The 25,232-nt window shown below is 41.4% G+C and overlaps 1 protein-coding gene across 2 annotated transcripts in view; it reads left to right on the top strand.

The window, feature by feature from the left end:
• Window positions 1-24,695, top strand: part of btbd11b (BTB (POZ) domain containing 11b) — a 154,291-nt gene extending 129,596 nt beyond the window's left edge. Inside the window, exons 4-17 of one of the 2 annotated variants that reach the window (XM_074676806.1) lie at window positions 3,335-3,487; window positions 3,739-3,904; window positions 4,607-4,696; window positions 7,379-7,480; window positions 7,851-7,944; window positions 8,148-8,283; window positions 11,192-11,412; window positions 11,535-11,713; window positions 15,575-15,680; window positions 18,818-18,920; window positions 21,898-21,979; window positions 22,090-22,158; window positions 22,254-22,367; window positions 22,472-24,695. In XM_074676806.1, coding sequence (XP_074532907.1) covers window positions 3,335-3,487; window positions 3,739-3,904; window positions 4,607-4,696; window positions 7,379-7,480; window positions 7,851-7,944; window positions 8,148-8,283; window positions 11,192-11,412; window positions 11,535-11,713; window positions 15,575-15,680; window positions 18,818-18,920; window positions 21,898-21,979; window positions 22,090-22,158; window positions 22,254-22,367; window positions 22,472-22,681 — 1,825 coding nt within the window. In that variant the 3' untranslated portion in view covers window positions 22,682-24,695. The remainder of the gene's footprint in view (window positions 1-3,334; window positions 3,488-3,738; window positions 3,905-4,606; window positions 4,697-7,378; window positions 7,481-7,850; window positions 7,945-8,147; window positions 8,284-11,191; window positions 11,413-11,534; window positions 11,714-15,574; window positions 15,681-18,817; window positions 18,921-21,897; window positions 21,980-22,089; window positions 22,159-22,253; window positions 22,368-22,471) is intronic. The other variant, XM_074676807.1, reaches the window with a different exon arrangement.
• Window positions 24,696-25,232: the final 537 nt, after the last annotated feature.

The raw sequence follows: 25,232 nt of genomic DNA, 5'->3' as shown, positions 1-25,232 counted from the left end.
TCTCCTCTCTTCATTTCCTCGCATCTTTTCCATGCATCTCTGTTGGGAGGGGCTAAGACGCAATAGAGGAAGGAAGGAAGGATGGAACTTTATCGCTTGGAGACGCACCCTATGTGCAGCCAGGGGAAATGCAGCCGCTGTCGCACGGTAAGTGACGCTTCTACCAACCAATCAGCGGTCTGCAGTGTTGTTGCTCCACCTTCCGAGAGTGGATCGGTTCAGTCTGGCACCCATACGGAAGGGTCCAAAAAAGTGGGACAGCTCGTCTCGGTTATTTGGGGATCTGTCCCAGGATAAGTCAGTGGAAACGCCCCTGCCGAGCACTGTACTGAGACGAGACGAACCGAACTGGACTGAAACCAGGACTCCCCAGGCATTTTTTGTGGTGGACTGATCAGATCTGTATTGGATCCCTTGGGACTGGACTCTGTTTCGTTTACAGCAGAGGAAGTAATGTGAGGGCTTATTGAAAACAAATGAGCAGCTTCTTCTTACTCAGGATCAAAATTACCATTATTCACCAGGTATCTTCACGAATACAAGGAATGTGACTGCGGTTTGAACTGTAGTCCATGAATCAACACTAAAAATTACATACAAAAATAGAAAACAGAGCTTAAGTAATTAAAGAAATAATTATTATTATTATAATAAGAATCATCATCATCATCATCATCATCATCATTATCATCATCATCATCATCATCATCATTATAATCATAATAGTAAACTTTGTACAAAGCCAGTTTGACCAGTATGAGCTAGGTTTTTGACGACCAGTGACACCAGCCACCCTCTCAGATCCTCACCCATCAGCTCCTCTTCACACCAAAAAATGCTTCAGAACATCAAATCAATATTTACCATCATCACTCCATTACTTTAAGAGGCAGAGAGGACCATCTGTAAAAGCTAGTGTTTTCTGGGATAGAGACTTTGTTACCCATGAGCACTTGCACCCACTGTCATGAGGACATGGCTTCACCAAGGTGGGCATTTGTTTTGAAGAGCAGATCTTCTTTGTAATGCTACTTTATTTTGTTCAAGCCAACTTTTCCCAGGATGCACAGCAACAAGTTAATGCATTTATGTGTAGTTTTGTTGTGCCATTGTAACATGTAAAGTTAGCAAACCCTACCAACTCCAACCTCACCAAGCAGAGCTAATGTAACCTCACTCTTCATTTTATTGATAGACTCTCAAGTTTGAACAGACCACTGCAGAATAACTGCTGACGGTGGGTTGGAGTCAACATTATCACAAACAGTTTCACCTGTGTTTTAGCCTTAAGCTTGTGTTGTAGCCTTTAGCTCATGTTTTAACCTTTCCCTCATGTTTAAGCATTAAGCTTATATTCTAGCCTTTAGCCTATGTTTTAACCTTTAGCTTGTTTTTAGCCCTTATGTCCTGTTTTAGCCTTTAGCTTGTGTCCTGGCCTTTAGCCTATGTGTTAACCTTTAGCTTGTTTTTAGCCTTTAGATCTTATTTTAGCCTTTAGCTTGTGTTTTAGCCTTAAGCTCGTGCTCTGTCTCTCTCCTGTTTATCTTTCTTCTTCTCTTCTGTCCTTTTTCTGTCTGACGGTTAGGCTCCAGTATCCACCATCACTACAAAATTAATCACAGAAATGTTTTTTAGCAGAGGAAAAACACAGATCTCTATTCTCACTGATAAACTTTGTCAGTCAGCATGGTGTTGTCTTAGAGACTTAGACGTGCCGTATATTAATCTGGTCCTGCTCGACTTGATCGGGAGGCTCAAAAGAAGCACTGGTGCTAAAAATCTGTGTGGATTAGGATCAGGCATACATCTAGAAGTGAGACTTTTTCAAGATCAGTTAGAAACTCCTCACAGGGAGCTTAAAAAACTAAAATCATATGTTACTCCTACATGGCCATGCTGCTCTAAAAACCACTTGACCAGTTACACCAGCTTCAGCATATTGGTTTGTTTCTCCAGCTACCAAAAATCAGGTCCATCAGCTGATCCCCACTTAAAAGATGTTTGTAGCTTTTTACTGTTTGAATTTTAATTCACTATCCGCTGCTCCTGCTATGGGACAGCCATCCTCCATTTGAAGCTGCTGTGGTATTCACACTTAAACTCAGAAGCATGGCCTGCTGGGTAAACAGTAATCAACCCTTGGTAAATTAAGGTTTGCTCTGTAAAATAACTGTTGAGACATGGTCTTGCAGATGGAGTAAATGGCTGTTTGTTTATTAACACCATAAGAACTAAAGCTATACATCAAACTGTGACACTGATCTGATCTTTTTAGGCTCACTTTAAGGTGGATTCAGACTCTTTCTTAAAAGACATAAATAAAATCCTTGAAACTTGTGAGTGACTGTGTGCAGCCATAGGCAGAGTGTGTTTGTGTTATGCATACTGTATTTATGATGCCTCATATCTGTAGCGTGCTGTTAGAACAGTCACAAAGGTCAAATGTGATGCTGAGCATATGTGTTTTCATGAATATGTATGCTGTGTGGCTGCAGCACATGCTGACGCAGGAGGGGAGGACCAAGGGACATAAAGGCATATCATTTATTAATGCTCGCAGCAGCACGCAGAACATCAGAGAACATCAGAGAACAGTCCTGCAGACTCAGTTTTCAGAATCATCCCTCTGTGAAAATGTTTTCTAAGCTCGTTCGCAAAATGCCATTAAAGTCTGCATTAATTTAAGCAGATAATGAGCTGCTTATGTTGGCATGCATTAACCGCGCTCTGCATCTATCATGGTTACAGAGCGCTCTGAGATGTTCATGTAAAATAGATAAGGAGCAGAGCAATCAACCTTGTAAAGTGTAGCATGATACGTGCAATGCATCAAGACTATTATCTCACCCGGATACGTTCATGTAGAAGCTGCTACGCTGCATTGTGCTCCTCCTGTGCAGCCAGCTGAGCACTGACAGCACCGCCACAGTACAGAAGCGTCTCTCTGTCAGGCTTTGGGGTTTAGAGGAGGACTGGACCTGTTGGATGCAAATCTCCACAGCTGACTCAGACTGTAAAACACTGTTCTTGTATTTCCCCTCCTGTGCTCTGATGTCTGCTTAAAATCTGCACTCTGATCTCACTCTGTTCACATTTCCTTACATCAAAGTTTCTCTCTGTGACCCGCCGGTTTGGGGTCTTTGATTTCAGCTCCTAGCAGAGTTCATCCTGTTCTCACACATCACTCACACCAGGCAAGATCTCCAGAATAACTTATGCAAATTCTGTATTAGGTGGGTTTTCTCTGGAAGTGCCTGGCACTGGTACTTAGGGTGACAAAAGTTGACTTTGAGTCCCTGATGGCACCAACATGTTCTTCTGTCTCCCCCTACAGGCCGTTCATGGTGCTGCCTCCTCTGATGGAGTGGGTGCGTGTGGCTGTGGTCCACTCAGAGCACAGACGCAGCTCCTCTGTGGACAGTGATGACGTCCGGCAGGCCGCCAGGCTGCTGCTGCCCGGAGTGGACTGTGAGCCTCGCCAGCTCCGGTACGGCTGTGAGCGCTGTGCAGAGCGTGTGTGCATCCAGCCTTTTCATCTGCATGTGAAAGACAAAGCACACGTGAAGCTGAGGTCAAAGTCACACATGTGTCATATGAGAGACAGAAACATGTCCTGCACTCAGCCTCCCTGCAGTGTGACGAACCACAGCTGGCCGGGTGTTTGGGGAACTGCTGCATTGCAAACATTAAAAACACTCAGCATTCACTATGAAACTCTCTGTGTGCTCTGCCCTTCAGAACGGATGACTGCTTCTGTGCCTCGAGGAAACTGGATGCTGCCTCGACTGAAGCTAAGTTCCTGCAGGACTTGGGCTTCCGCATGCTCAGCTGTGGACGCACAGACCTGGTGAAGCAGGCTGTCAACCTGCTGGGGCCTGATGGCATCAACAGCATGAGTGAGCAGGTTAGGGGCACCGTCAACACACTCAATAATGCAAACACACACACATACACACATACTTTCCTTGCTCAGTAAAGCGCAGCTCCTTTACTCCTGAGCTCTGAGCAGGCTGTGAGCACAGAGCCAGTCATGAATATCAAAGCTTACTCTGCCATACATTCCTCCTGCACCTCTCTCTGCATTATATCACAGCTCACACCTCCAGTGCTGAGCCCCACCAGGGGAATACTGCCGGTGTAACTCATCATGCTCCACGGAAAAATCCACGCTCAGCGTGGGGCTGATCTGAGCACAGACTCACAGAAACAGCTCTCTTTGTTTCTGCTCAAGTCTCTGATGTACTGATCATCTGGTTTCCAATCAATAGAACAATAACTTTCTCATCACCCTCATGGTGCAGAGGGACGAACTGTCAAGGACACAAGTGTCAACTAGACAACAACAGCAGCTCTCTCTGGAAGAAAAGGCCAGATTCAAATCTGAGAACATATGAAACACACATTCAGGGTGTTTGAGAGCAAACTGAAAAAGTTATGTTCTGTCATAAAAAACAGTCCTCTACAACTAGACTGATGACTTACACATGATTTTGTGTGTGTGTGTGTGTGTGTGTGTGTGTGTGTGTGTGTGTGTGTGTGTGTGTGTGTGTGTGTGTGTGTGTGTGTGTGTGTGTGTGTGTGTGTGTGTGTGTGTGTGTGTGTTTAGGGAATGACTCCGCTGATGTACGCCTGTGTTCGTGGAGACGAGGCCATGGTACAGATGCTGCTGGATGCAGGAGCAGATATTAACAGTGAGGTCAGTAAGGAGGAGGAGGAGGAGTTTTTTCTGTGGTTGTTTTTGGTCAAATCGAGTCAAAGAAGAGGATTTCTACACACACAGAGTGTAAAGTGGAACATATTTCTTTATTTCTCTGAAACCGAAAATCAGTCAGAGACTTTGTCTAAGAAGAGCCTGATGTTCTAGATGCTGAGGGGAGAGTTTGGGGACAGGAGATAGGTGGAGTTGATTGAGGAACCTCACTCTGCACAGTTTCTAATTATTTATTATCTAATTATTACATTTACCTTCTTCCACCTTCATCTGGAGCAAGGGTCTTCAACCTGCGGCTCTGGAGCCTCATGCGGCTCTTTGACTCTTTTTGAGTGGCTCCTTGTAACTTTTAAAAAATATCACTGAAATAGAGAATTGTATTTTTCTTACAGGGGTTCTAAACAATTAAAGACGTTGACACTAAATAAATCCATGCATGAACATTTTGTTGAACTAAATATGCATAACATCTTGCAAGAAAGCTTTTAATTTTTACTTTTTTAAGACCTATGTGATTTTTTTTAGGATTTTTTCTAATTTAGAAAAAAATGCAAATTTTTTTGAGAATTTTCAACTTTTTGGAATTTTTTCTTTTTTTCTTTTTGAAAAGAATTTAAATTGCATGTTTAAAAATATTGTTTGCAAATATATTACATTTTGAATTTTGAAATTTTTTGCAGTTTTTAATTTGTTTTTAATTTTCAATTTTTTTGAACTTTCAAATTTTTTTAAAAAATTTAGCAACTTATTGAAATTTCATTAATTTTGAAAAGTTATGAAATAATTGAAATTATTTTTTTTTTTCAATTTAAAAAAATGCAAATTTCTTAAAAACAAAGAATTAAGATAAATTTTACTATGTTTATTTTATTTATTTATTTTTTTTGTTTGTTTTTTTTTCCAATATTAAGTACATTTTGTTTTTATCCAGGTGAGATAAGGCAAAATGGCTATTATGAAAGTAAAGGTTGCAGACCCCACATCTGGAGGAATGCACCACAAGTTCAGCAGCATGTGTAAAATTCATAAGAAACAGTGAACAAGAGCTGGAAATAACAAGTTAAGAGGTGTAAACAGCAAATACTAACCAAGACAGACAAACACAGAAACAGAGAAAAAAGGCAACAATGATCCAAGCCTGTAGGGGGCCCTAATGAGAACAGCTCAGGACAGACGTGAAGTATTTTTTCAGGTCATACATGATTTTGAAGCCTGTTAGCCATTCGTACATTCACTCACAGAAGGTTTCAGCTGCTGTTTTGAACTTTATTTCTTCAAGAATTTTCATAGTGAATGACTTCTGCAGCACGTCTCTACAAGCTCAGCTCAGCCAGTGAAGACCACGTGTGTGAAATCACAGTGTAAAATGACCAGCTCAGAGACGTTTTTACGTCCTGAAACGAGTGAAATGGAGAAACCAAACATGCTGTCCTCATCCCACCTCATCACTGGATCCTGGGGCACAGACTGCACAGCCTCATCCCATGGAGTCTGACGGCAGATTAACAGTTCAATGGAATCAGTTTTATGAGTTTTCAGAGAGAAAACGTGTCACACAGATTTACTGCTGAGCCATTCCTCTCTCCCTCTCTCTGTGTGAGGAAGAAGTGATAAAGATCAGCTGACTGGAATCAAACTGCATCTCTCACACAGCCTTCAAAGAGCTGAGACGTCGTCTTTAGACTGCACAGACTTCAGAGCCGGTTCAGTCAAGGCCCCATGATCCTCACTAACAACTACACATCCCATCAGCCACTGTGTCTGAGATAATGCATCCATCAGTTATGATTAAAGCACAAAGCAGTACAGACTGATGACTAAATCATCAAACAGCCTCTGCTAAATGATGAGTGAGCTGGCTCCCTGACCTTTGAAAACAGCCGTCACACTGTGTGTGTGGGCTCCTTTACCATACCATAAGAGTATCAAGATTTATCATGAAGCTTTGTGGTTCTGCTTTGTCAAAGGCTTGACCTTCTGCAAGTTTCTCTGAGGGTTTTTAAAGGGTTTTTGAGAAGGAGCCAGAGCAGAATGAGTGCAGAGAGGAAGGTCAACCAGCAGCAGGTGTTATGACACTAAAGGCCTGATTGCACAGTATTTCTGTGCACGAGACAGAAAGAGATCCCTAAGTTCACAACATGTGGTTTGATACACGCTCTGTGCAGCAGAGAGGCTTATACCGCTCTCCTCCAAAATCAGGATGCAAAACAAGAGCAGACTGCATGTTTGCTGCTCTGTAGGGAAGGCCTTAAGGTAGGACGGAGATGAGTCAGAAACCCATCCACAGATCAGAGAAGCAGCTCTTCAGAGCTCCACAAACACCAGCCACAGGTCGAGCTTCACACTTTATCAAACATGTCTGCCCTCTAGTTCCTGCAGCAGCATGAGGAAGACATGTGTCTTTGTGCTCTGGTCATGTGTGTCATGTGTGTGGTGTTCATCAGGCCCACATTTGTTAGCTCTAACCAGCGTGTTGATTAGAAATAAAATCACTGTGTCCTCTGCAGCCCTGGGGTTCCTGCTTAACCACTCCTCTCTCCCCTGTCCCCCTCTCTCCCCCTGCAGCTGCTTGTCCTGTGCTCTGTAGGCCGTGTCGTCCTGTTAATGGCTTCATATCTCTCTCCCTCACCTCTCTCCCAACCCCACCCACCTGTGTCCCTTCCCCAGGTGCCAAACTCAGTGCACAAGCACCACTCAGTCTTTCCCGAAACACGGCAGGCGACGCCCCTCACATTCGCTGTGTTACACGGACATGTGCCTGTGGTGCAGGTAGTGACGTCTCTCTCATCCTGACCTGTCGTTATGCTTCAGCTCATGGTTGGTCATCATTGTCATTTCTGTCATCAGGCATCAAAGTGTTGATGATGAGAATGGTTCTCCATGTCAAGTCTTGTCTCTTTTATTATCAGCTGTGCAGAAATGATCAGGGTTCTCTTCCTGTCATATTGGTGTAGGTTGTTGTTTATCAGACAGAGCTGGAAACCAGCAGTAAAAAGAAAACTTCTTCTTGCAGTTATTAGTGGAACTGAGCGTACTGCAGATGAAGAAACCTTAACTATAACAGGGGTTATAAATCTCTTTATCTAACTTCATCTCCTCTCACCACCCTCTCTGTCTCTCTTCATCATCCCCTCTGCAGCTGCTGCTCGATGCCAAAGCCAACGTGGAGGGCTCCCTGCAGGACGGGATGGAGAACTACACAGAGACCCCGCTGCAGCTGGCTGCGGCTGCAGGTACATAGACACAGCATGACTCTGCCCCCCCCCACCCAGGCTGACACCTGCAGCTGCTCTCCTGTTGACAGCTGATGAGAACACCTGAGCGTCAGTGCATGCAGACTAACAATCAGATGCTCTCCACGCAATCATCTCTGTGTCTCACTCCCAGCATGTGTGTGTGGGTGTGGGAGTGTTAACACTCTGTTTCTCCTGCACAGGGAACTTTGAGCTGGTGAGTCTTCTGCTGGAGCGCGGGGCCGACCCCATGGTGGGAACCATGTACCGGAACGGCATTTCCACCACACCGCAGGGAGACATGAACTCCTACAGCCTGGCAGCAGCTCATGGACACAGGTTGGAAACATACAACACACACAAAAACACACACACACACACACACACACACACACACACACACACACACACACACACACACACACACACACACACACACACACACACACACACACACACACACTCCTGTCATGTCTGTGTACACTACTATTTGTTTGGCATGTCATCTTGTTTATGTCCAAAAACCAGCTCTTTAGGAGTTAACCTTTCATCTACTAGATCAGTTGGTGTCAGGTAAACCGTTCCCTGGCCTTCTTGAGGTCTGAGCTCTTAGAGTAGGTGCAGCGAGAGAGAGAGAGAGCCCTCATAAAAACCCAAATGGTTGATTTTCCTGTGCAGATTTAAGCCCACATCACGTGCCTTCAATGTGCTCACAGCTGTAAGAAAAAACGCCACAAAATTCATGATGCCATGGTAAAAAAATGTAAGATCCCAGTGTTTTCATGTTGATATGTGCTCCAGAGCATCCCTAGGTGTAAAAATTGCAGACCTTCCAGCTACTTAGAGACACAGGCCTTAATTTTTATCTATTTATTTATTTATTTATTTATTTATTTATTTATTTATTCATTTATTTATTTATTTATTAATTCATTTATTCGCATAACTATCATTCCAAAAAGTCCTTAATCCACTTGGTGAAATCTGAACAGGAAGTTCAGAAATTTGAGTTTAAAGTCAGATTTTGATGATTTGTGTAATTTGTCCCCATTTTTTGTAACCAGTGGGCGTGGCCACAAACAACTGCCAAAGGTGATGACTTTTTTTTTAGCTTAACGAAATGCTTGAGAGCTTTGTGTACAATGTTGGGTCAGGACCATAACACACACAAATATTCAGTGTCTTAGTCTGAGTGCATTTTTTTTCCTGTTTGCCTCCTCAAGCAACAGCGCCTCCCTCTGTCAACAGGAAGTTATATGTTTTACTTTGTGAATGAAACTCCTTTTTTCCCCACATATCATTTTTACCCTAAATGTCTTTAAAGCCTTCATAAAGCATCACTGATGGGGTTATGTCCTGTAGTTAGAAGGTGTGTCTATGGCCCCACATCAAGCTCTGATGTCTCACCATGAACCAGGAAGTTGTTATAGCTCCTTCACTTAAGGTGCATTCTGCTTTAAATTCCACACACATGATCACGGTCCACCTCCTAATACAGATCAAAGCTTTTGTGCCTGCTGAACCTGCGGGAATAGCAAAAGTATGATCAAAACAGCATGCAAAAAAGTTAAATGAGACATCAAGCTTCCATTTGCCCACAGCCAAACATAGCAAGAGAACTTTATAACTATCAGCTGAGAGCCAAGGGTAGCTGTGCAGAGGGATTTATTAGAGCTGACACACTAACTTTCCAGTGATCATGGCAACGATTCCATACCAGGAAGAGAAAAAACATTCACAATCTTATGCACAAGACATACATTTGAAAACAACCTAAAGTTCTCAAAACTCAACAGATGATGTTTCTCCACTATCCTACAGTGGTGGTATTGTGTTAGTTCTTTTGTCCAGTATTTTTAAGGTTTGTTTACACAGAGACTCCAGTGGTTTAAGGATCGTCTCTCCAGCCTGACCCCGGCATGTGACACAGTATGACATATTGGAAAGGATCATAGCATGCATAAATGTCATAGCATGCATTCCCTGAAAGGCAGCTTCTTATATGTTTAAAGTTTGCCAAATTTTGATGTTTTTTTATATAATTTTCTCAACATGTTTCTTCATGTTAAGGTTCCAGTCTAAAACTACACCAAGATTTTTAAACTCATTACCTATTTACATCTTCTCAGCCTTAATGACAATGTCAGCGTTGATAGGCTGCATACTGGTTTTAGAGAAAAAACAACTTTAGTGAGCTTCACAGAGCTGATAAATGTTATTGGGCTGTCAGTTTTTATATCAGCCATGGAATGCACTTTGTGGATTTAACCATGAGGTACCTAAGGTCACCTACCTGGAAATGCTGCTTTAAACTCTGTTGTCCATAGTTCTGTCCAGAAAATTTAAAGAAGGTTTTTTTTTTTAATGTGCTGTGTTGACTTGATTGACCTGTGAAATTGAATATTTTTGATGTACTGCCCTAATTTCTTCTTGCTGAAGTGGTACATTAATTTTGATTGCAGTGAGGAAACTAAGACGGGCATGGCTTTAACTCATCAGGAACCATCTCCTCTAGGAAAACCCAAAGATGATTAAAATGTTGCATATTTCAAGATTGCAACAAAAGAGTTATATCCCTAAATGCTGCTATGAACAAATACAAAAACACATGCAGTATGTCACTGCACAGTGGAAGGGGATCTTGTCTTATGTAGAAACAAAAAAAACATGTTCTAAGCTCACTAAAACAATAATATTGTCTAACTTCAGGTGATTATTCACTTATTCAAATAAAACTATAAATACTAAATAAATTCTAGCAGGTGGACTCTGATGAATGCAGCTCCCTCCGTGTTTTCTTCCTCTCATCCAGTCCAGTCTAACACCAAACATACTTAAATGTCTGCTCTGTAAATCTGCTGCTCCTCGTCTGCAGCCTCTTAAGACAGTGGAGTGCACATTAGCATAAATTAAAAGCTTTTGCCTTGGAGACATTTTTCTGTTTCTTCATATGTGGTAAGATTTTTTATCTAATGTAATCACTCATTAAAACCAAGCTTTATGTAGCAAAAACAATTAAAGCAGTGAGGCAGTTCATTTCAGATAGCTGCGGCCTGTCAGTATTGGCAATGACTCAGCGGGTGTCACATCACTCAGAAAACAAACACATCTGTGGGCATGATTTCACATGCACCTGTACCCACTTGTGGAGTTATTGGACAGAAGGCACAGACAATAAAGCAGAGTCATTCTCCAAGCAGCAGACCAACCAAACTGAGTTTCTCTTGCTTTGTTTGTGTTCCTGCAGAAATGTGTTTCGTAAGCTGCTGTCCCACACAGAGAAAGGGAAGGGGGACGTTTTATCACTGGAGGAGATTTTAGCTGAGGGCTCAGAGCTGGAGGGGAGGAGTTCTTCTCAGATTGATCTGATCCGGACTGGGAAGGCCAAACTCAAAGCCCTGAAGGAAGCCATGTACCACAGCTCAGAACATGGGCACGTGGACATCACCATAGACATCCGGAGCCTCGGTCAGTTTCTCCAAACCACCTGATGAAACTAGAGCCACCCTGTGTGTTCAGACTCACTTTGAGCATGTATGTGTGAGCATCTGATGTGTTTCATGTTTGTGACCTCCACCACTGCCTCTCAGGTGTTCCATGGACTCTGCACACCTGGCTGGAGTCTCTGAGGACGTGCTTCAGTCAGCACAGGCGACCTCTGATTCAGGGTCTGCTCAAAGAGTTCAGCTGCATCGAGGAAGAGGAGTACACAGAGGAGCTGATCACACATGGCCTGCCTCTGATGTTCCAGATCCTCAGAGCCAGCAAGGTACTAAACACACAGCTCAGTGAACACAATGTCGTAGCTTGTTCTTTCTATTGTTTGCATGTTTGTTGATTAGAAAATCACCAGTTCATCACTTGTAAAGGTCTCATATTATTTAAGAGTAACATATTGTGCCACATTGTATTGTGTCTCATCAAATCACATTTAATTGTTTAATACGATATTGTATAATGCACCATATAATGTTTTAATATAACATAATAAATTGCACCATACTGTAACACAACATTAGTGATGTAAAGTTATATATGTTTCATTAGTTATATTTAGTAAATAACATAATATTAGTCATGTAACGTTATTAATGTAACATTAGGAGTAATATTAGGAAGGTAGCATTAGTGCTACATAGCTATTATTGTAAAAATGTAAGTAACATCACTAAGGTTACATTAGTCATGTGAAGTTGTTAACCAAACATTTGTTATTGTACATTAGAAACATAAAGTTACAAGCCTGACAACAGTCGCACCAAATTAGTTACATTCAAGTTCCTGTGAGGAGTTACTCAGTGATGTTGAAAAAGCCCCCTTTCTGGATTCATACCTGATGCTGATCCACACTTTAAAATGAGATTATCAACACCAGTATTACCGGTTACAGGTTATTTTAAATTGCTAGGTTACTGATCAGGTCGAACAGGGCTGGATTGATTTATGGCACGTCTAGGTCACTATGACAACACCACGCCAGCTGACTAAGTTTAGCAGTGAGAAGAGATAAAACACAGAGATCTGTGTTTTTCTCTGCTGAAGACAATTTCTGTGATTAATTTTGTAGTGATGGTGGACACTGGAGCCTAACTGTCAGAAAAAGGACAGAAGAGAAGAAGAAAGAGATACAGGAGAGAGATAGAGCACAAGCTAAAGGCTAAAGGGCTACATTTTTTTTCTGCTAATGTTGATTAAAACCCACAGTCAGCAGTTATTCTGCAGTGGTCTGTTCAAACTTGAGAGTCTATCAATAAAATGAAGAGTGAGGTTACATTAGCTCTGATTGGTAGATGACTGGCAGGACAGAACCAGGATTCACTAACGTTACACATTACAGACACGTCTCAGAGCATCGGACAGCTGGTAGTGCTACTTATAGCTGTCTGAGAGTAGAAACTGACTATGCTTGTTGTCACGCTTCAAACAACAGCGCTACTGATAAATATCTTACCTACCTAAAAAGTTGACTTGAACTGAGCAAATTTGTTCCAAAACAAACACATGCCTGGTTAAAAGTCACATCTTTACAACAGTGCATGAGACTCGGGGTCAGACGGTGGCAAGGCAGTCCACCTTAAATAGATCCTCTCCAGACCATCTTAAAGTAATTCATTCAACAATTGTGAATTAGTTATTATAGAAGTTATTATAGAAAAGTTATTAACCTAACATCAGTAACATTACATTGGTAACCTAATAGAAGCATAACTAACTTAAAGTTATTAATGTCACATTTGTAAAATAATTTTATAAACAGAACATTGGTCTCAAAACATTATTCATGTAAAGTTATTTAAGTGACATCAGTGATGGAAAATTTACAACACTATGGCTTTTAGATCCACAGCTTAACAGGTCTAACTCTCTCTGTCTCTCTCTCTCTCTCTCACACACACACACACACACACACACACACACACACACACACACACACACACACACACACACACACACACACACACACACACACACACACACACACACAGAGAGAGAGAGAGAGAGAGAGAGAGTAGTTCACTAACTCTTTTTTTATTCAGAGCTCCTTTTAAAATGTTGTAATAGCCCCTCTCTGAACTGCATGGTTGAGCTGTCTCTTTAACATGTTTACATCTTTATCCTCCCTCATACTCTCACTTTCCTTTGCTCCATCTCCTGAGCTCCTTTCTGTTTGTGAAATGCCATTAGGAAGTCAGGTCATCAGCTTCACACAGACTGACAGAGCCTCAGAGGCCCATTCAATATCAATTACTAAGAGTGGTAATGATTTATGACAGGCCCTCAGCTCCTTTTGTTGCTGCTCCTTACATCAGGTCCTGCTCTCATTACCAAAGATTATCATCCCCTGGCTACAGCTGTGTTCGACTCAGAGCAGCACGCTGACCTGTCTGGCTCTGCTGTTTCTGCCCTGGCTAAATGTTGCTCTGCAGGCGTGATTGTTGAGTAAATAGAAAACTGCACACACACATACACACACATAAATCAAAGACTTGAGTAGACACAATGCGGCTATGCCCACACATAGCCTGATATTTGGGAAAACGCATATGTTTTTACAAGTTTACACCTGTCATCCACACAAAACTGCATTTTTACGTCACTGAAAACAATGTTTTCTGGCCAAAGTGAAGACTTTGAAAAACTCTGGTTTCATGGTTTCGTGTGGACACAGGTAAACAGAGTTTTTGTTTCTGAAACGTCACAGCTGAATGACGGGGGCTCGATGGCTGGCACGGGTTTTTACGTTTGGAAAACACTGACAAATACGGGTTTGGCATGCCTTGAGCCACACTTGGGAGATAGTATTTTTAAAAAGAAAAGGGGGGGGGGGGTTGAAAATACCCAGCTATGTGTGAACATGGCCTGAGATTGGCCAGTGCTGGCTCTCTCAAACACCAAAGCACACGCTCAGGCCTCTGAGAGTCAGGGGAGCTCTGTCTCTGCTGATGTATAGGGGTTCACTGACCCTCATCTTTACAACGGGCCTCAGGGACCTCTGGCAGAGCTCCACCAGGAGGACCACAGACAGTCTGGCAGGGGTGCTCGTTCATCAGCAGGAAAGTCTCTACCAGCTGAATCCTTCATTCAGTAACTGAGTTATGTACTCCAAGTTCAGTCCATAGAGTGTTGGTGAACGGGCCACTGTCTGTGCCAGCCTCAAAATACACTGCTGTACACCGCTGTGTATTATGAGGTGGTGCAGGTGTAACTCTGCCTGAATAGTAAGACAGGTAACCAGTCAATCGCACTCATCTTTCACACATTTAGGACAAAAGGGATCTGAGATGAACCTGAGGTAGACCGTGTGAGGGGCCAGAGAGTCCAGACACATGTGCAGAGCCCTGTCACTGTGAGGGCTCTGCTACGCATTGTTTTATCTGAGGCCATCTCACACTGGGTTTCTTAAAGTCCTGGCTCTGTGTGTGTGTGTGTGTGTGTGTGTGTGTGTGTGTGTGTGTGTGTGTGTGTGTGTGTGTGTGTGTGTGTGTGTGTGTGTGTGTGTGTGTGTGTGCGCGCGCGCGCGCGCGTGTGTGTGTGTTTGTGTGTGTGTGTGTGTGTGTGTGTGTGTGTGTGTTGCTGTGAAAGCTGTTTGTTTGTGCCATGCCTCAGTAAGAACAGCAGTCTGTCTGCGCCCGCAGGAGGCTGCGGTTTCCCTGTGTCGCAGAGAAAAGCCTCCCCTGCTTCTTCCTTCCAGAAACACAAATGGAAAGTTTAGTGTTAGAAAGACAAGCTCTCTCTTGTCTCTCTCTGTCCTGTCTGTCTCTTTTTTCACACTCCTTCAGCAGCGCAGCCTGTCATTGCGTTCCCTGGTTTGGTGATCTCTGGGGAAGAGAGTGTGCAGGATTTCATCTGATCCCGTTTTAAGGTGTGAGGAGCCCATGGACATGTGTGGCTCGGGAAGATTTAGCTGCATGAAGTGAATGCAGAGTGAGAAAGAGGGCTGCAGGAGTTGTCTCCCTCTCACTGTGGAGATAATTGTGTTGGGGATGTTTGTGTGGGAGAGCAGCGTTGCAGTAAGTACCTGAGTTCTTGCGTAACATGGACTCCTGGATGTTGGCTGAGCGCTGCCCGCCCGCCCAGGCAGCTTCCCTCTCCCTCTGATGTTTGGTTCCTCTGTCTGTGTTTGTCTCAGAACGAGGTGATCAGCCAGCAGCTGTCGGCCATCTTCACCCAGTGCTACGGCCCGTACCCCATCCCCAAGCTGGCTGAGATCAAGAGGAAGCCGGCGTCACGTCTGGGTGAGAGCATGCTTCTTTTGGATCTTTTTTGTCCTGCTGTGAAACCTTTAACAGCCTAAAAATACAGCTCACAGGACGAGCACGATCAATACTGGGATATATGTGTTCTGGGGTTTGTTTTACCTCTGACTTTATGATGCAGGGAAATAAAAAGTACTCATGTCGCCACCTAGTGTCCAGAGGCTGCACTGCAAACGCTCAAATCTTACAAAGTGTTCACCTCATCACAAGTCAAACTGTCTCATTCCACTTAACATGAGCTCATTGTCCAGACAGGTCCAGGTGTAAACTATAGTCACAGATGTTTAAAACTAATCTGAAGACTTCAGAGGTGTGAAGATAAAAACTTCCAATGCAGAAAGCAGCATTGTATTGATGAGTTTAATGCATTTGTTGATGAGAAGGGTCTGCAGACCTCACCTCTCAAACTCCTGTCCTGCAGACTCCAACCTCTGCTGTCAGCCCCAGAAATGTCATAATTTATTACATGTTAGGACAGGAAATACACCCAGGAAAAACAGTCAGTGACAACAAAAAACAATAGACAGCTACTCATTTCTGAAAGGTTGTATCAAAACTAGGGCTGTCATTTTAACGCGTTAATTAGATTAATTAATTACACTGCAAATTAACGCGTTATAAAAATTAACACAGATTAATCTAGATCCCAAACCCGCAAGGCGTTCAAAGACGCACTTATTTTCAAATGTCTAGCATTAACGAACCGTTTGTCCTACATGGAAAAAGGGGTGCTCTCATCAGATTTTCAAATTTCTGGCGGTCCCTGAATGTATCACACCGTCAGCAGCATGCTTTGAACCTGGGGGAAGAGAGAGCGCTGTTAAGGGGACTGCCGTCCACATCGCGTTTATTCACACGTCCTTTTTGAAAATCTACAGAAAATCAATCGTTTGCTCTAGCTCAACTCTGTAAAAAGCAGGTAATTTTACACTCTTTACTGCATCAAACAAGCCCTGAATGATTGATAAATGTCCTGTATTTAAATCTAAAGAATTCTTTGAAAATTTCCTTCCATCTTCCTGGTGTCATGTTTCAGCTTGGGGCTGCTCTGCACCAATGAGCAACAGTTTGTGTGTTCAGAGCATGTTAAACTGAGAATACTTCACTTTTCTTTGATCCAAGACTTGAAAAAAGTGTTTTGTACATAGTTCCTCACAGTTTTTAGCCTTTAGCCCTGGTTCTCCTGACCTCATAGAAGTATAGAAGTTCATATTGCAGTGAAAATTGAGTCCACATCGAGTAAAAATGTGAACAGAAGCAAAAACTGTCCTAAAATCAAATCAGCTTATCTTAGGTGCAGGACTGTGTAGATTTTGTAAAGATAGAACCATAACACCTTTTTTCATTTGTTCCTCATGCATCAGGGTACCTAAAAATGTGTTCTATATATTCCCACCTTATTTAAAAACGTTTTTTAAATGTCTTTTAATGTAATTTTAATGTCCTGGAATTCAAATTCTTTATTTTGGGACCTTAAGCAGATATGAGATTAAAATGCGATTAATTAGATTAATTAATTACAAATCCTGTAATTAATTAGATTTTTTTTTTAATCGCCTGACAGCACTAATCAAAACTATGTGAAGCAGCATCCAAAGTATGGTACAGAACAACAGAAACACAAAATAAAGCTGTGCTACATTAAAAATGTAAATTTCGACATGTTTATGAAATTTCTGTATACATGTCTGTGATTTGGTTGCACTTTGGTGACTTTTCAGATTGTGTTATTGCTGTTTGAAATATAGCACCTCATTCACACAGAGCAGAGGGTGCTGAGTTTAAACACATTTATACGGAGTTAATTAACAAAATGGAGGATGAGCCACCTGGTTTACAAATTTAGGTTGCAAAAGGTAAGAAAAAAAAACTATTACAAGAAACAAGAGGCGTTATACTGTCCTATAATGAGAGTGGACATTATTTTGTTACATTAACTGATATCATGGTTAAGCTATTTTTAGAGGTCTTATTTCTGAAGTTATAAAAAAAGAGGTAAAATGACATTAATTTCAAAGTATGAAACAGTTTATCAGGAACTGCAGGTAACCGTTCTGTTGCTCACTAACCCTCTCTGGATGACTATGGTTTTCAGCTAAACTCTGGTGTGTCTTTGGTTCATTTTTACTTAAACTTCATCAGCTGGCTTTTTTCACTATACTCTTCACACTAAAGAGTTCACCTCATGATTTTTTTTTTTTCTGAATTTAGCAGAAGAGTGTAAATAAGATTTCAGTGCCATGTATATAAATGAAAAAAAGCTCTAAACAACATTTGGCGTCCTGATTGTGTTCTCGGATATACTGCTGCATTCTTGAAACAAAAGCATCAGGCTGATGTAAATTTATAACAGAAATTATAAACTGGAACTGGACAGTGATTTTATTTTGAAATGAGGCTAGGAGCTTGAGAGGTAAGGGCTGCAGCCTGACTCTTTTGGGGAGATTTTTCCCACTCATTTGAATCCTGATCAATGACTTTTTACCAGGCTTTGCCATGCCGGTGCAGCTTTAAACTAAGCTATTAAACTAAGTTTGAATTCTGTAAGTGTGGTAGTTTGAGCTACTTGTAAGTGTATCACCCACAGGAGATCCTGGCTGGCTCTGCCCCTTTGTTGAGAAGCCGCCCGGGGGAAGTCAGATGTTCAGAAAAGCAGAAATAAAGTACTTTCCTGATGTCAAAGTAACATCACTGACATTCAAACAAACAAAAAGAAAATGGAGCATACACTTACACTGATACTCCTGTTTGTGCAGGAGATTATTAGAATAAGCCGAGTGACGGGGTTAACCCAGCACCCGCTGCTTTCCTCTGCAAAGAGCTAAGCTGCCTGGAACCCCCCTGTGAGAATAAACAAACTATTGACAAGTACCTCTCACAACCACTGTGCCAAAATATCAAACTATCCTTTCACAGACTGAAGCAGTCAGGTTGGAGTGTGTTTTGCTGCAGAGTAAATATGCAAAAGTCTGAGTGCTGCTGAAAAGTGATGGAAAGGATAGAAAGGATGAGTGGTACACCACATTTGTTCCTTTTCTTCTTTTCTGTGTTTGCTTTTTTGTCTTGCTTTTTATAACAATCAGACAAACGTGTTTTTCTGGCCGCATGTCTTTCAGATCCTCACTTCCTGAACAACAAAGAGATGTCTGATGTGACTTTTCTGGTGGAGGGGAAGCCTTTCTACGCCCACAAAGTCCTGCTCTTCACTGCCTCCAACAGGTACACTCACCCCGACACCACAACACATGACACTCACTCTGTACCCTGTACCCTGTTTTGTTTCCTCGTGTCTCGTGACGTGGGACTGTGAGCACAGAAAGGCTGATCCATTCATTCATTCAGCAGTCAGGAAGCTCTGGCCCTCATTTACCGTGTGGCTCTGAATGGGATGTCAGCGCTGGACGTTTCACCATTTTCTCTGCTCATTCTGATTCTGAGAGGACTCCTATTTCACCCTCACGTCATATGACATCAAAACACCCAACTGTCACAGAGCGCCTGAAAAGGAATGACACATCACTGACATGTTGTTGACAAGATGTCCTCAGAGCAACACACAAGTATAACCAACCCACCCTGGCATGATTTTATGTTTAAAATACAGAGCAGTATTATTTAAGATGTTGTTTCTAATATAAGCACAGTGAGGAGTCCCACTGTTGGTTGTTGATTTATTTCTGGAGGGGGTTCAGCATTTGAGAGAGTGATAGAAGTCCACCAGGGAGCAGAGAAAACTAGATTTGAAAAAAAACAAGAGATGAAAAAAAATGTTTTGTTCACTAAATTAAAAATAGAAATAAGCTTTACAAAAAGAAACAAAAAAACACAATAACTTAAACTGTAATGTGAGTTTATAAAACTAAACTAAGATGATGGAGAAAATGCTTTTGGTTTTCCTCTTTGTCACTCTGTTTCCATAAACTCATTATTTTACACACACCTGCCAGCATTCCTGGCCTGGGAGGGAACTCCCGCTTTTTAACCCTTTCTCCTGCTGTTATCTCCCCCCATCACCCCACTGTTCCTAAGAATGGTCCTGTAAGCTCTAATAGAAGGCCACTCAAGTCCATTGCCTCTGCCTTTTACTGAAACCTTCAAAAAACATCCACCCCCTTTCTTGCTGCATGAGATTGTCTGACTGCAGGTTATACACACACACACACACACACACACACACACACACACACACACACACACACACACACACACACACACACACATACACACACACACACACACACACACACACACACACACACACACACACACACACACACACATACACACACACAAAGCAGGTAGCTGTGTGACACTTGTTGCTGATGAGTTTATCAGAACAGATCTCTCCAGCAAACATAAGCTCTGACAACATCTATAATGGTTCGAACATCCAAATATTACAATATTACATAACAACAACATCTCACTATTATAGAAATGACTAAAAACAGAATCCAGATATGTTAAACTATTGATTTGATTAAAGCAGCTGTGTGTTATTAGTGAAGCATGTCAGATTGTAAAGATGAAGCCAACCTTAGTGATTTAATTTGGCTCATTTTATCAATTATTCTGATGTAAACAGTAACATGTATTATCAGATCATTCAAGTAAAGAGGAACAATTGTATCCATCTGAGTCTCACCCTTGACAACTACCCCAAATAAAAAAATGACTAAAACTTAAACTGAAACTAATGAAACCTACCAAAAATTAAGCCCCCCCCACCCCCACCCCCCAAATATATATATAACTATATATATATAGATATATATATATATATATATATATATATATATATATATATATATATATATATATATATATATAAATATATATATCAACATTGTATCCATCTCTCTCTCTCTCTCTCTCTCTCTCTCTCTCTCTCTCTCTCTCTATATATATATATATATATATATATATATATATATATATATATATATATATATATATATATATATATATATACAACTTTATATTTATAAAATAAACTAGCCATCAATGGAATATTTTTTTCAAAATTAAAAAATTTAAAAAAATAATTTTGAAAAAAAAAAATCAACAACCTTAGATTAAGTTATTTCAAAAAATGAATTCACCCTAATTTGATCACTTTCAAAAAAAATAGATAACTCTAAATGGAAAAATTTTCCCCAAAATAGCCTTAAATCAATCATTTTTAAAAAAGCTAACCTTAAATCAGATCATTTGTGTGTGTGTGTGTGTGTGTGTGTGTGTGTGTGTGTGTGTGTGTGTGTGTGTGTGTGTGTGTGTGTGTGTGTGTGTGTGTGTGTGTGTGTGTGTGTGTGTGTCTGTGTCTGTGTCTGTGTCTCTGTGTGTGTTTACGTATAACCTTAAACTAAGCACTTAAAAAAACTTAACCTTAAGTTAAATTATTTTAAAAAAACTAGCCTCAAATTTTACAATTAAAAAAACCTTTGATTTACCCATCTGAAAAAAACTTACCTTAAATTTGATCACTTTCAAAAACACTAGCCTTGAATTTAATCGTGAAAGAAATGTTATATCAAACACTGCATTTAAAAAAAAATGAAATAATCTAAAACTTTTCATTTAGAAAAAATCAACCTTCAATTTTTTAGCCTTTAATAAAAACAAAAAGTAATCCAAAACTAAGCATTTTCAAAAAATAAATTTGAAATAAATAAATAAACTGGACTTGGATGATGGCTTCAAAAACTCAATTAAAGATACACTGAAACTGAAAATTTAAAGCCAAAAAGAAATAAAAGTAACAAATGAGGAAAACACAAAAAAAAAGAAAAAAAAGAGATCACTGATTTCACTTCTTGATCTGCAGTTTTGCGGTTCTGTTTGTCATATTTAGGGATCTCTGAAGAAACCAAACTACATCAACAGTTTTCACCTGGAGGCTGATAAATCAGCTCAACACAGCAGACATCTCACAGGAGAGCAAAGATTAGATGTTGGACCAAAGCTCTGCACAAACACAGACCTTGAATGACCTTGACTGACCATGAAACCAATGCAATAATAGAAACTGTTGCAGAAGCTTTGTCTGTCTTATTCAGTCAGTGGTATTTTTTTTGGAAACAGCGTGAGGCAGTGTTGAAGCTCATTTTCAAAGTGTGATCACTCACAGTGATCAGAGTCTGAGGATGCTCTGCTGTCAAACTGCTTCATCCTCACTGAATGTATTCCTCTCCTCTAGGTTTAAAACTCTCCTGGCAAACAGACCTTGTGGTGAAAATACCTGCATTGAAATCAGCAACGTCAAATATCATATTTTCCAGGTGAGGCGCTGCTCTGACCCACACATTGATCCTCTCCTCTCACCACTTTGATTCATCCTTCATGTGCTTGTCTTTGAGTGAGAGCTGTGAAATATGTTGTATCCTCTCAGCTGGTGATGCAGTACCTGTACTTTGGAGGGACGGATGCTCTGCACATCAGAAACACAGACATCATGGAGGTCAGTGTCAGTGTCAGATTCTTCTCTGAAAAACTCTAAACCTGTAAATAGCTTTAATAAGAAAAAACATTCAATGAGACACGTGTTTTATCCAGCTCCTGTCTGCAGCCAAGTTCTTCCAGCTGGAGGCGCTGCAGAGGCACTGTGAGATCATCTGCACCAAAAACATCAACACTGAAACCTGTGTGGAGATCTACAGCCACACCAAGGTGAAAGAGGACTGGAAGATTTGTTTCTAAGATAAACCAGCTCACTCTGAGAGTACGTTGATCCATACGCTAATTTCACTTTCATGTTTTTCTTTTTCCTGCAGTTCCTGGATGCTCCAGACTTGGCATCTTATATCGAGGGCTTCTTCTTGAAAAACATGGTGATCCTGATAGAGATGGAGCCGTTCAAACAGCTGCTCTATGACACTCCTCCAGACAGCCCAGCCTGTGAAATACTGCAGGACCTGGAGAAAACATTGGCCGTCCGCATCCAGTCCATCCACCTGTCCTCCTCTAAGGGATCCATCGTCTGAGCTCCTGAACACTCAGATCATCTTCACAGACACGGCAGAGAAATGGAGCTGTACTGAGGGATCATCAGGCGACAGACCAAAATAAGTCTTGTGGGGTTCCCATCTTTGTTTCTGTGGAGCTCATCAGTTCCTGTTATCTCAGATTGTTAGGAGACATGTGTGGACAATAAATACAGTGATAGATGACTGTCATAAGACAGCTGCATCAAGCCAAATAACATACATTACTGTCACAGTGTACAGTCAGCTGGATGGACCAGGTGAGGGACGTCAGCAGCAGCTCTGTGTGGAGACCACTGACCGTCTCCACCTCCTGTTGCACTAAAGTGAAGCCAAAACAACCTCCAAGACAGGCTGACATGGGGCTGGAGTCTCTGCAGGAGGCCCTCCTCCAACCAAAACACAATGAGTGATCAGCTGTGTCAGGTTCCTGTGTGTGTGGAGCACACATTCAGAGTCATAGAAAGCTTCATGACTGTTGTGTTTGTGTTTGTTGCACACAGCACTGTCAATCATCATTCCCCCTCTTTTTTAAGATCCAAGAACTGATTCTGAATCCCCATAACCATCAAGTTGTCCGGTTTGGATCAGCACACTTTGGTACAGGTTGGATCAGTAAAGACTGATCCTGTTTGTGTTTCCACAGCCAATCGTGCCCTTCTTGGTAGGCAGCGTGTAAGCTGGAAGCTGGTAGCCACATCAGCTTTGTGATAGCATGAGGGCATAGCAGCGTAACACAGTGTACCCCGATAATAAATCCAACAAAGAAGAAAATAGCGACACAGTAAACAAAGAGCAATGATGAAGGCATCCAGCAATTTGTCATCTTTGTGATTGGCACGTGGCTCTTTGTGACAAGACCAATCAAGCTTTGTTGTGCAGCATCCACTGTCACACAGGAAGTGAGCATTCTTTCCACCAATCAACAGACTGCAGTGTTTCTAGCCCCACCCTCTGGGGTCAATGTCTGGCACCCCAACAGAAGGGTACCAAAAAGTGGGCAGTACTGGTTGGTTATTGAGGTCCTGTCCTGGGATTAGTCAAAGGAAACACTACAAAATGTGTGCTGTACCGAGATGAAATGAACTGTACCACTTAGTGGAAACAGGGCTATGGTAAACGTTACAAAAACATGAACACTGAAAATCAGCGTTATAAGAACTAACTTTTACAACACACGTATGACAAACATTGATCTAAGCTTTATTTCAAGTCCCATCTGTTAACATGGAGAGGGCAGGCTTTATGATATGTACTGCAGTCAGCCAGTGGAGGGGGCTCTACATGTTTTGGCTTCACTTTAGGCAGAGCGGTCATGTCATCAATCTTTTTATACAGTCCATAATAGAGACAGTAAGCCAAGCCATGATCAGCGTCTCCTCTTGTCTGCAGGAAGAGCAGCTGTCTCATGTCGTGACATCATGCTTCAACGCGTGCACCGTACAGAGTCACTGATGTGTATATCTGTCACCTAGCGTCGCCAGTGCTGATGCTCTCCAAGCCAAACCGCTGACACATTCCTGTAATGTGACCAATGCAGTAGTAGACCTCTTTGGGCCCAGAGGTGAAACCAGGACTCCTCCCTCCTCAGCTGAGGTGTAAATATTGTTCATAAAAACAGAGCTATCCAAGATGTAAGTTAATGTATATATATGTATCCACAGATGTTTTTCTCATGTGTCTTATTGGATATGGCAGTAAAAACAACTTTAAAATAATGTTGTTAAGTGTTGCATGTCAGCAGGATGACTGTGTTCTGCTGAGTTTCTGTTTGAAGTGTGGAGAGATGAAACAGAGGAGCTGCTTTCACACCACAAACACTGAGAGACCACAGAGACTATTTTTGTCATAAGCATGGGTCACTAAATGTGTAACAGTCCCAAAGTGTCTGAGGAACATGATGCTGTTCGCTTTTTTATTTTCCAGGGATTGTGAAACCAAATGAGTTGTAAAGTGTGATTTGATTTATCTTTCCCCTATAAAGATTAATTTAACGACTTTTTTCTGTCCATTTTGATTTCTTCTGGTGCAGACTCTGACATCACAGACCAACAGAGAGAGTCTCAGATTCTGTTCAATCCAGAGTTTTAAAATCTTTCTCTTTGTTTTTTTTTTTTTTGTTTTTTTAATCTTACTGGCTGTAGGGTTAGATCTGATTTGTGGGGTGGTTTGCAACAAAATGATAACTAATTAACTTGAGTATACAGAAATATACATTTTCCAAAAAGAAGGTTTATTTACAGGTCAGTTCACTGAATCAGTGCCATGTGCTTGTTTGAACTCTTTAAAAGTTAAGTTTAATTTCTCTTTTTTCAGCTGTAAATCTAATAATTTATATATTGAACTACTCAAAGTGTTTACTGTTCCATCTCAGACAGCTTTATTTCATTTTTAAAGCTTCTTCAGCCAAAGATGGTTGAATTTTTCTCAGTCCTGTTAAACTCATGTGAGCTCTAACAGCATGTTAAAAGCTAGTCAGCTTATTTCCAGCTGCTTTTCTGCAGCTTTCTGTGGGAGCTGGGTTCACTGTGAGTTTTTGTATTCACACTTT

Source organism: Halichoeres trimaculatus, unplaced genomic scaffold (genome assembly GCF_033239565.1).
Source record: "Halichoeres trimaculatus isolate MK-OKI-2021-1 unplaced genomic scaffold, fHalTri1.1 fHalTri1_scaffold_10, whole genome shotgun sequence".
Classification (NCBI taxonomy): domain Eukaryota; kingdom Metazoa; phylum Chordata; class Actinopteri; order Labriformes; family Labridae; genus Halichoeres; species Halichoeres trimaculatus.
This window is presented reverse-complemented; position numbering and strand designations above follow the sequence as displayed.